The sequence below is a fragment of the Eurosta solidaginis genome, chromosome 1, assembly GCF_040869045.1.
Source record: "Eurosta solidaginis isolate ZX-2024a chromosome 1, ASM4086904v1, whole genome shotgun sequence".
Lineage (NCBI taxonomy): Eukaryota > Metazoa > Arthropoda > Insecta > Diptera > Tephritidae > Eurosta > Eurosta solidaginis.
In genome coordinates, this window is record NC_090319.1 from 270,658,786 (window position 1) to 270,671,379 (window position 12,594).

Genomic DNA, 12,594 nt, shown 5'->3' on the forward strand with positions numbered 1-12,594 from the left:
ATGAATGTGTGGTGCATTATTATAAAAATCAAAAAATGTGCGTTAAAATGGCAAATTAGTGTATTGTATCACTCACCAAGTAGTACTGATGCTGAAATTATTACATCTTTAGGTGAAATCATAACGGACCACCTGAAGGAATCTGACAATAATATTATAATTGGAGATTTCAACATCAACATGAATGTATCGTCAACATACTCGAACAATCTTACAAGTTTATTTGCACAAATTGCAATGTTACAAAGAATTGATTTTAATACGAGAATAACGGAGTACTCATCTACGAAAATTGATTTGTTTTTCAATGATCTAGTTCAGGGGCATATTTATTTAACAAGTGGTATGACCGGGAGCTAACAGTTCTCCACAAAAGAAAATTAGGTCTTTATAATATTGCCAAAATTACTGGATACTGGGATGATTATAATGCTATTAAGAAAATATACAAAAGTACCATTAATTATAAAAAGAAGAAGTACATGGAAGACAGAGTGCTCAATAATGGCGGAAACATGAAGCAGATGTGGAAGTGTCTTAAAGACCTTGCAGAGCTTACAGATAATAAAAAACATACCACTATAATTGTAATTATTGGGGTATGTGTAGAGAAGGAACAAGATATAGCTAATGCCCTAAACAACTTTTTTGTGCAGAGTGTAGTAGAAATTAATGATAGTATCGAAGAATTGCCCAGATCGGACGAAATGTACGCAAATCATTTTACCACGAGTGAATCATTTCATTTTAGAGCCATCGAGTTAGATGATATAATGAATACCACTCAGTCAACAGTAACAAATACGGTGGAGAGAAGCTCTTATCTGAGGGTGTCATCAAGGATGCCATGGTGTACATTAGTAACTTTTACAAAGAGATTATTAATGAATCCCTAAACAGTGGCATTGTTCCTAATTGCTGGAAAGTGTCGTCAATAGTACCCGTGGAAAAAGTAAAGAGCACAGTGAAACCGGGGGAGCTACGCCCAATAAATACTTTACCCGCAGATGAGAAAATTATTGAAGTAGTTGTGAAAAATCAACTGGTGGCATTTCTTGACAAACACAAAGTGATTATACCAGAACAATCGGGATTTAGAAAAAGCCATTCATGTGAAACGGCGCTTATAACATGGCAATTGCAGAATGGAAAGAGAATATATAAGACAAAAAAGTTGTGGTGTCTGTCTTCTTAGACTTGAAACGGGCTTTGGACGTTATTTTTAAAATTGGCATTAGAGGCAAGGCCCTGGAATGCTTCCGAAGTTATTTGAGTGAAAGAAAGCAGAGGACAATAATCGGAAAAGCAGTTTCATCGGTTGTGGGCGTAAATATTGGATTGACACAAGGTTCGGTACTTGCACCGATATTATTTACATTGGAATATGATGCTTTGCTTATCATCAGCGATAAGTATGCGGACTGTGCTATGAAGAAAATACAAGAAGATCTTGACTCCTTATACCAATGGTTGTGCCTTAGAAAATTGAAGTTAAATGTTGATAAGACTAAGTTCATGATATTTTGCAAAAATCCGAACATCATACGCCACATCGATTTAAACTATACGTATAACTTTGAAGGTAAAAACATTCAAAGAGTAAAAGAAATGAAATATTTAGGAGTTTTGATTGACGATAGCTTAAAGTTTGGCGAACATATAAACCATGATACAAACTATATGATATAAACTATATTGAAAGAAAAATTGCTCAGAAAATAGGATTCATGTACAGAACATGTAAACATATTAGCCAACGTCACAAAATTGTGTTGTATCGTTCAATTATTGAACCACATTTTATCTACTGCCCTACAACCCTTCTGTTAGCGAATGAAATGCAAATTAAAAAAACTGCAAATACAACAAAACAAAGCAATGGGATTCATTCTACGCTGCCCTCCTAGAACAACAAAAATTATAATGCTGATTACGCTAAATTGGCTCAGTATAAAACAGTCAATTACTTATTTTACATTGAAGTTTATACACCATGCAAGATTGGGAATGTTACCGAGCTACCTTAGTAATAAAATAAAATACAATCATGAGATCCATAACTATGGAATTGCAAAAATATATGACTGCCTAGAATAAGAAAGGAGTTCGCAAAGAAGACCCTAGAATACATAGGGTGTAAAATGTATAATGAATTACCTACTGCGATAAAAGACTGTGAAAATATTAAGAAGTTTAAAGAAAAAGTATTTATATATTATAAAACACTTAGCATATAATGAAAGAAATTTTATTTATTCTAAACTAGGTCTTAAAGACCGTAATAAACAAACAAACAAAAAAAAAATCTCTCAGTGAAAACTCATCTGCCTTGCAGATGCCGTTCCGAGTCCGCATAAAACATGTAGGTCCCGTCCGGCCAATTTGTAGGGAAAATCAAGAGGAGCACGACGCAAGTTGGAAGAGAAGCTCGGCCTTAGATCTCTTCGGAGGTTATCGCGCCTTACATTTATTTTTTTATTTTTTAACCAGCGACGACAATGATCATGGAAAAAGTTCATGTCCTAAGTCTTCGTAAACGGATTTGAAAGCAGACCTGTTAAATAATGATTAAAAATTTTAATGATTATTAATTATAATGAGTTTTTCTCAGCCAATTGTTTAATGATTAAGCACAAGTACGTATGCCCTTTTAATGATTATTAATTAATTATTTTCATTAAAAAATTTAAATTAATTAATTAATTATTTTTAATTGCATAATTAATACAAACAATGTTGATTTTTTTTAATTCATTTTTCGTTTGTCTTATGGAATGATAAACATAATTATTTGATTGTTTTAATTAATTTTGATTATTTTTAATTACACAATTTATATAATTATTTGGTTAATGTAAATTAATTTTGATTATATAAATTACATAATTAATACAATTAAATGATTATTTTTGATTAATTTTAATTATTCCTCTGTTTTCCAGCATCATAATATATTCAACAAAGTAAAGAAAATATTACAAAGATATTTATCTCTGAACGGGCAGTATAGTAACGTAAAAGAAATACATAGATACATAGGAATAACAAACAAGGGAAGGAGTACATTGTTTTATTAAATACCAACTAATTACACGATATTACACGATATACCGGTACTATTTTTTTTATTATTAGGTACAAGGAAGGAGACTACATATACACAAACAAGTAAAGCTTATATAATCGTGTTAAAAAAGATTAAGTGCTGTTTGCATTTGATTTAAATAAAACTAGTTTTTCAAATGAAAAATCCATCAAAGATTGAAGCCTTGGAGAATTTATAATGCCTGCGAAAGGGAAAAGCGTCTCAACTGGGGCAGACGACGGCAGTAGAGTGTTAAATAATATTGGCGCTTCTTTCAGTATTTGGAGGGTTTTTCAAATGTCCGCATCTATGGAACAATAGAGTAGGTAGCTGTAAAGTTGACTCTGAACAAGGATCCTCAAAGTTTCTTTAGAAGGTGAAACTTGCGCAGCACTTGGGTCATTTTCATTATATACAATTAACTTTCATTATTTTTTGAATAATTTTTGAATGCAAACAAAGTTATTTACCATCATCCTCGAAATGGAAGTATTTCGATCACGACGACGTTTGGTTAGTGTTCGTACCGTCGACTTCAAATGAAAGTTTGTACTGTTGGTGATACAAGCATATGGTTGATACAACCCTTTCATATATAACATCTTCCAGCAAATCACTGTTTGTATTCTGCAACACCTTGAGCCAGTTGAATTTAACATCTGGTGCTAAAATAGAAGCAGATATTGCAATATTTGCTTCGGGAGCTAAAGAAAAGAAAATATTGAAACGTCGCCTTAACTGCGCTTCTAATTTTTCCGAAATAAAGCTTAAAAATTTATCGTTTCTTCTACTAAGTTTCTTTAGTTCGTTGCTTAGTGTCATGCGCACTGGAAGCAAATATCCGAACACAACGTTTCCTTCCCCTTGCAAAAAATTAAGAGCTTGTGCTATGGACTGCATTATACAGATATATAATTGTGAGTACCCGAATATCAAATTACAGGACGATTTGTTTAAAGTTGATGCGGAGCTTTCGAGCTTGCTTTTTCTTTTGATCCATTTTGGTAAATAAGTTGGATCACGAATAACGTGGTCCTCAGAGAAATCCGCCATATTTTCTTCTCCAACCATGTTTTCTACATACATTTTTTCTGCAAATATTTCATAATGTGTAGGCTTATTGAATGGTAAACAAATTTATACAGATATATACTTACGTCTGTGGTGTAATAAGCCAAAATTTACGCTCCCTAATTTGGTTTTTAAAAGCTTTCACAAAAAGCAGCGACCCTTGACAATATCAGTAAGAATAAATATGTATCTTATATTTCTTGAGTTAGCACAAGTATGTACATACATTAGTACATTTGGTTTCAGCCACTTATTTCTTACATCACACATTTTCTCTTTCACGTTAATAATACAAAATAATCATATAATTGGAAATAATTATATAATTAAAAATAATTAAGTAATTGAAATTAATCAAATAATTAATTTTAATTATTAATTGTTTGATTAATTTAAATTGTTTGATTCACTTTAATTGTTTGATTATTTTTAATTACTTAATTGTTCTTATTCAAATGATTGTCTTTAATTTAAAACAATGGATATATTTTTTAATTATTTTTTATTATTTTTTTAATGGCTAATAATCATGATTATTTAAAATTTTTTTTAAATTAATTAATTATTAATTGCTAGATGCTGTGCAAAAAATTAATTAATCATTAAAATTAAAAAGGGAAACGAATTTAATGATTATTAATGTTAATGGAAATTTAACAGGTCTGTTTGAAAGTAAGGTGAATTACTTTAGATATCCCAAAATAATTGCGTTTATTTCAATCTACCAACCATTCTAAAAGAATATGAAAATTATGCACCCCGAGTGCTGTTCGCAGCCACTTGAGGGTTTTGTTGCGGATGTTACTCTAGATGCAATCGCTTAATGTGCTTGGAAACCACGTGCCCAATAATTTTAGATATGTGACGGTCGGTATCGTAAAGCTATCGACGTAAATGCCTAATTGTTTTATCATCTGCACTTTTCACCATGTGAAAAGGTTCACCGTGGACTTGGTCAGTGATAATGATTAGTGTGCGCATAAGTCAAAGGGTTTAGGAATTTTATGATGGTAATTTTCCGGATATTGATCTTGTTCGCTCCGGAAAATAGCACCATTAAGGTACTAGCCCAACCATCTCGGCAACCACGTTGAACTTTTAAGGTCATCCCAACTCTCGAGTGCTAGATAATCAGGTTTCACCACGGATAGGCGAGGTTGACAATTGAGTTGGATATGCTATAAACTGTGCCAGCAACATAACATACATAACATAACCTCTGAACTTCCATAATTCATCATCATTTTCGTTATTATTGTCGTCAAATTGGCTGAAGGGGATAAAGCACCAACCTGGACTTGGATTTTTTATTCATAAATTGCAGGTCTCTCTATATGTTGAAGTAACATGATATGATGGTCTGTGCCGAACAATTTTGATAGGCCATGCGCTAGAAGTTCTGCCTTGTGAAGGGTTTTTTTCTGATTTAACCCACAATTTATCCGTGTGTTAAAAACATTTAGCGTGACGATAGTGCTGTGGAAACCATGATAATGACTGAAGTACGGCTTCTTGCGCCTTCGTTAATATAAAAACGAGAGATATCTAACGACAAGACTTTCTCTAGTCAGCTGAATACCTCATCGCCAAGATGTTTTAACATCGGGATATATCGATTATCCTCTATGGCTCTGGTGGTGATGATTTTAGTTTTTACCTGCCTGCCGTGCCAACAGCGTTCTCAAAAGCTATCTACTAAAAATGCTTGCAGAAGTTACTCCCGCATTTCTCCAAGTTCGACAGATCTTTATTGCCGCAGGCTAAAGATATTTTTTGGCTGTGTTTTGACAGATAGCTTACGAATGACCAGAACCCAATAACTTTTCCTCTCCGGAAAGCCGTTTCAGTTAGCTTTTTTGAAGAAAATAAGCTGTGAAGCTCTAATGAAATCAGCTAATCGTCCTAGGGATAGGAGTTCAGGTAAGTAATTCAATGATAGAGTCAGCATTGGTTGCCAGTCTACGAAGTTTTTAAGTTCTGACGATGAAAATATCTGGTGAGCGATGGCAGCTTCATATCGTTTGGCCCAGGATATTGAAGCTGATATCACAGTACCATATACTCTGATCTGGAAGACCGTGCTCGTTGTTGTTGTTGTGGTTGTTGTAGCGATAAGGACACTCCCCGAATTTCTTGGGGAGTGTTATCGATGTTGATATTCCTTTGCCGGATGCAGATCAGGTACATTCCGGTAACACGCACCATAGCGCCCTTCCACTTCCACCACCTAGATCCATTAGGAACTTGGGGTCACCAAAGCCCCGGCTGTTAAAGGAACAGGATTCGCCACGGGTAGGTGAGGTTGACAATTGGTTTGGAGAAGCAATATATTGTGTTTGCAACCCCTTAAAAGGGTTGCACTACACAGCTCCTTGAATCAATTTGGTATTTTAGTCGCTTTTTACAACATGCATACCTACCGCGGGTATATTCTAAGCCCCTAACCCGCTGGCGGGGTAGGCGGTGCTCGTGTTGTGAGAAATCAGGAGTTGGTGGTCTAGTTTAACGAGAGCGAGAAACAAGATAGATATGGGGCAGGATCTGGTGCTCAGCACTACCCCTTATCACGCTACGAAGGTGTAGGTATAGGATGTGGCCATGTGAGATACCGGCGCCGATTGGGGCGAACAATACCGTGTATTTGATGTGGGTGGCTGGGCACCATTGCTGCTAGAAGGTGGCGGATGTACGTCAATTCGTAAACCACAAAACCGAGCAGCAAAGACTCATACAAGTTTTGATGAAATTGGGAGTTTGATTTGTACTGGCAACTAGCCCAGAACAGCCCGCCCAGCCACCTCTGGGATCCGGAGTAGGAGAGAATGGAACAGTCTAGCTGTTTGAAGCTCAGCCAAATTTGGCAATGAATGATATGCAACATATTGTATGGTATTGGTTTAAAATGACTGCCCTTGGTTTGACACGAAATCCCGAGTCACTTCGGAACATAGAACCGGCTGCAGTGATATAGTGGTATTCATATGCGTATTCACGGAAGTACTCACGCACATTTCATATTTACATATAATCGCGTTTAAACTAACATTCTATTCCGAGAATAGTTTTCTTCCAATGGATATTATTACTTGCTTTATTTATCACGTTTATTCTGCACATTTTTGCACTTCCAGCTAGCATTGGAATTTCCCTACCTACAAATTTGCCAACATGTAATTGCATACCCCTTAAAGAATGTCATTCCATTGCCCATTTACTCTTAAACCACGAAACACATGAAGCTGAAATGATTTATAAAATCGTACAGAATGCCGGCTGTGGTTATATCGCTCTCGATCCGCTCGTCTGCTGTCCTACGACTTATGTTAACCACAAAACAGCTATGTATTCAGATGAAAGCGATGCCAGCATCTCTACAAGGGCACATCCAGATATCTGGGTATGGGATAGTGAACAACTACAAACGAGATTTCATAAATCTACAAAACTTCCAATGTCAGCCAGTTCAACACTTACCAGATCAAATAAGAGCAAATCGAATGTGTTTTACGAAGAAAAAGATATAATTGATTTCAAGGATCCATTGACTAAGGGAAATTGGCCACATTCTTTCTATGAAGAACCATTTGAATATCATAATAACGATATTTACAATGATCAAAGTCAACATGATTGTGATACAAAGCAGAAAGACGATGATAAGAATGGACATCATAAAAGTTCAGCACCACAAAGTCACCACATTCATCATTTTGACCATCGCAAATTTTATCCGCATAATCATTATAATATGCACAATCATGACATTTCCTCTGACGATGAAAGCGATTTTATGGAAGAGGATTATATACCACACACAAGTTTTAGACCAATCAAGAACGATGGCATTTTTGTATATCCGGATGATGAGCGTCTAAAACGTCCATTGTATTTGCCAACAGCCTCAACATCCAAACCAACAAAAATAATTACAATAATAATGAAATCAACAGAGCCAACAACAACTATTAGTAGTGCAACTGCAGCGAAAGAAGCTTTTACACCAACAAAACAATCCAACATCAATTCAGCTCGTTGTGGTTTGCCGGAGTTGGACGTCACGACTGGTGAGCGCATATATCCATGGATATCTCGTATAGCTCATATTAATAAAAGTAAGTAAATTTAATTGTCTTGTTGTTTACTATTTGTAAGGCAATCAATTGCTTTGTATATTTCCCAAAAAAATTCACATAATTTCATTGACCACCTTTTGCATTTTTTTGGTTAGTACCACACCAAAAAGAAAGACGAGCGTGCATTTGAATAGAGACCAATTACTTTCGCTCATTTGAAATCGTCCGCCTCTGTTTGTTAACGATGAAATAGAATTTGATAATTTTTTCATAAGCGTCGGTTTTTCCTCTTTCAAATCCATTTCAAGATCAGCCACATCGGTGTTATCAGTCATGTTTGCCGCTTATTGATGCTCCTACAATGGAAATAAAAAGAAAAAGACCATCAAAGCAGAGTTCGCAATTTACAGCCCCAATAACCGAAAACGGCTTTTAAATGTTCACTTTTTAAATATGTACATTTAACAGTTAAATATGGGCGCCGCTAATCTGGTTTCCTCCCAGAGAAAAATCGTTTTGTGTGCAAATGATTCGTGATGTGCCTGAACCAGACCTGCAAATTAATGATTACTTATGGAACAGATTGTCGGTTCAATTGATTTTCTTAAGAAACCATTGAATGATTACTTGCCATAGGTTTACTCACTAGGGTAGGCACTTTGACGTTGGTGTGAGGGCTTAGCTGAACTCCATAGCGCCCGACTATGAGGCGGAGCTGTTTAGGACTGGCATCTACGCCGTTTTGCCTCATAGGAGGGTGGCGGGATGTCGGTGACCAAGAACTGCCAACCCCCTAATCCAGGGTGTTATGCGGACCGTGCCTATTGGACGACTTGTAGCCAGGGGATAAATTCGGCTGTATTCGAACGGAGCCTTCCCGATAACGGGCCACCTCGGGAAGTATTGTTGGCCTTACCACAGTAAGGGGCGCTGTTGTGGCGGACGGTTCCTTCCCCGTATATAATACTGGACCTATGCTATTTACTTTTTCTAGATCTGATACCTGTGGAACACCTAACAGCTGGAGTATTAGCATTGCGATCACTGAGTAGGCCTATAGGCAAGCACGTGATGGCAGACGGCCACAAAACACATCGTGAGCCTACAGCCCCCTCTTTTCAATCATAAGAGAAACTTTGTTGAATTAAGATCTTCGACAGATTGCAGTCCCGCGCTTGGTTCCACGCCTTCCCTATTTGGTCGATCATGTGCAGCTCTCACCTTATTTTAATCTGATTGGAACGTCAATGGTACAAGCTTCGAGCGATGTGCCCTGTTTAGCTAGCCCATCCGCTTTTTCATTTCCATCTATTTCCATATGCCCAGTGATCCAATATAGATGTATATTGCTCCCTGTCCCGATTCTCTACAGGGATCGCTTACACTCTATCATAACTGCTTTTAGATGGTGTGCTATTTGAGATTATAGCTTGGCTGTCAATGTAAAAAATTGACGCGTCTGCAGTTTAAGCAATTACTCCTTTATATTAGTTTCGTCTCATATTGTGCCGCGAATTTCAGTACGAAATTCGGGAATTCTGCAATTCAATTTCGTGTAAATTCCCAGAGGGCTAGAGCCTTGAAACTTGGAACACTTTAGACAATTTAACATGTGGGGGAAAGAAAATTGCTAGGTGGCGCAGGGATTGGGAAAATTCAAAAATTCTCCATACATGGAAATTCTGTTTTCGAGTTTTAGGGAATCTCCCGATAACCTAGAGAGCTGAAACTTTGAACATAGCTAAAGGTCCTATTCAGTTGTAATATTTAGAGTACAAACGTTTTCTAGATGGAGTATATTTAGAAAGCCCATTTAGAGCATTTGGAACATGCGATTGATTTTTGAGTAACTTTGCGTGGAGAGAGATTCTTGAAACTTGTTAAATAATTCAGAACCCCATGACAACGCAACATGAGGGAAATAAAGTTTCGATCGGTGACCTATATATCATGAAAATTCAAAAAATCTTCCGGACCTAGAAATTTTGCTTTCGAGTTTGAAGGTACTTTCCGATAACTTGAGATCTGAAACATTAAAGACAGCTTAAGGCCCTATTAAGTGGAAATATTTACGGTAAAAAGATTTTGTAAATGAGGCAGGAATGGAAATATTTAGAGCATTTATAATCCTACCATCGAGTTTGGAGTCACGTCCAGTTAACTTGAAATATACTTCAGAACCCGAGGAAAATGCAACATGAGGGGAAACATTTTTCATTGGGTGTCGCAGGGATCGCGAAAATTAAAACAAAAAGCGTTCGAATTTAAGAGTGGTATTTTGCACTCCCAGCGGGTTAGGGGGCTTAGAGTATACCCGCTGTAGGTATGCCTGTCGAAAGAGGAAACTAAAATACCAAATTGATTCAAGGGGTTGTGTAGCGCAATCCTCTCAAGGGGTTTCCAAGGCAATATATAGCTTCTGCAACTCAATGGTCAACCTCACCTCTCCGTAGTGAATCCTGTTTCATTAACAGCAGAGGCTTTGGCAACCCAGAGTTCCTCATGGAACTAGGGGTGGGGAGGGCGTTATGGCCCAGAAGGTTTAATGTGGTCATATAAATCGTTCCCGAGATAGTCGGGCTAGTACCTTAAAAGTGCTTTGTTACCGGAACGTACCGGATCTATGTATATCCGGTAAAGGACCATCAACATCGATAACACTTCCCAAAGCCTTCGGCTTTGACCACCAACCGTAGTATCTTGCAATATTTTTGTGTTGTAAGTCCACCCAGCCTATACTACATACATTGCTTAATTCTTAATTCCTAAATTCCCTATTCTTATATCAAAATCCAAGTTAAAAATCGATTATATTTCACTATCACATTTGCAGCTAATAATGTTATCAGCTATCGCTGCGCCGGTTCTGTTGTGAGTGAGTCTCATATTCTCACTGCAGCGCACTGCGTTACAAACCTGGTAAAAGATCTGCAGCTGTGAGTATTTGACTGCACTTTTGTATGGAAAGATTTTAATTAAATTAAACTTTGCTACTTTTATTTAGCTCTCATATACGCATTGGTGGGTTGGCGCTTTCGCCAAATTGCACTGTCAATAGCAATGCTAATTTTAGCGTAGCAGCTCGTAGCTATCAAATTGCTCAAGTCTACGTACATCCCAACTATGATCAGCCTCCGTATGCAAATGATATCGCGTTGGTAAAAATTAATGTCGAAGCAATTGGTAAGCCGTTGGCGCTTAATTACACATTTGTTTTAAGTTTGCTAATTTATTTACGCCATGCAATTTCTTATGTTTTTTATATGCACGACATTTGCCACCCGGACAGGCTATACACCAATTTGTTTACCTCCGAATGTATCAAATTCTGTGTGGGATCAGTTGATTGGTATAAGTGCTATTGCGCTCGGTTGGACTGCAAATTTTGGAGGTTAGTTATTGGTTTTCCTTTTTTATGTACTTTTTTCGCTATTTACCTTTGATTTAGTTTATTACTCGTTTAAGCTTCGATTTCTTTAATTACTATTACTATTTTTTTTTATTCTATTGACCTGAAAATTTCAATTTTGACGATGCAATGAAATAAAAAAAAAAATAACTTTTTAGGCAACGACTCAGCTGTTAAGCCCACAGTGCGTTATCTTAGCTTGCCGATAGTTAATACAACTGAGTGTGCAATTACATATGCAGAATTTAATAACCCAATCGTTATTACGCCATCACAGTTGTGCGCTCAGGGTGGACCTATGAATGATGTTTGTCAAGGTGAGTATATCAGCCCAATTCTAAACGAAAATTCCGTGCGAGTTTTTTCCCTTCTCCCATTCCTCGTATTCTAAATAAAAATTCCTTGTGAGTTTTTTCACTTCTCCCTTTCGTCCTATTCTGAACAATGTTCGAAAAAGAGGAAACCGGTTATGGGAGAAAAAAAGGTATTATGAATGTGAGGGAGAAGGAGATTTCTTTGCCATTTCATAGGAGTTTTTTCGCTAGTTAAATTAAAGGGAATGCATCGAAATAGTTAAAGGAAATTCGTTCTTTTAAGAAAGAACACTTATTTGTACAAATTTGTGCTAAAATATGTATTTACATTCTACCACAATATTCTCACTGTTAATACAACAAAAACAACCACACTATTCTTTATTTTAAGTCGAAAAGTATATCATAAGAAACGGAAGAGCTCTTTGTATATTTGATGCAGCCATCCAGAAATTGCGCAAGGATTTTTTAAGAAGGCTTAAGTAGATTTTGGCATATGGCGAAAGGCGAACTCAACTCGACGTGGCCGCCAGAAAATTGCTTTGCAGAATGAAAGCAGGCAACTCCGACGGATTTGTGTTATCCCGCCGTCTTCTTCTTATGCTCCTCTGTTGATGTTGCTGTGGCACCAATTCATTACTC

At 36.7% G+C, this 12,594-nt stretch overlaps 1 protein-coding gene and 1 long non-coding RNA gene across 7 annotated transcripts in view; one reads left to right on the forward strand and one right to left on the reverse strand.

Annotated features, from left to right (window-relative positions):
* Nucleotides 1-12,594, forward strand: part of LOC137237292 (CLIP domain-containing serine protease HP8) — a 47,534-nt gene that overhangs the window by 32,313 nt on the left and 2,627 nt on the right. For 5 of the 6 annotated variants that reach the window (XM_067760754.1, XM_067760753.1, XM_067760751.1 and 2 more), the window contains exons 2-6: nucleotides 7,288-8,268; nucleotides 11,063-11,165; nucleotides 11,234-11,412; nucleotides 11,519-11,620; nucleotides 11,797-11,955. In XM_067760754.1, coding sequence (XP_067616855.1) covers nucleotides 7,401-8,268; nucleotides 11,063-11,165; nucleotides 11,234-11,412; nucleotides 11,519-11,620; nucleotides 11,797-11,955 — 1,411 coding nt within the window. In that variant the 5' untranslated portion in view covers nucleotides 7,288-7,400. The remainder of the gene's footprint in view (nucleotides 1-7,287; nucleotides 8,269-11,062; nucleotides 11,166-11,233; nucleotides 11,413-11,518; nucleotides 11,621-11,796; nucleotides 11,956-12,594) is intronic. The other variant, XM_067760756.1, reaches the window with a different exon arrangement.
* Nucleotides 8,024-11,962, reverse strand: LOC137237298 (uncharacterized). The gene is made up of 3 exons (XR_010948896.1): nucleotides 11,667-11,962; nucleotides 11,540-11,605; nucleotides 8,024-8,585 (listed from the first exon to the last, which is right to left on the reverse strand). It is a non-coding gene; the product is annotated as an uncharacterized lncRNA (long non-coding RNA).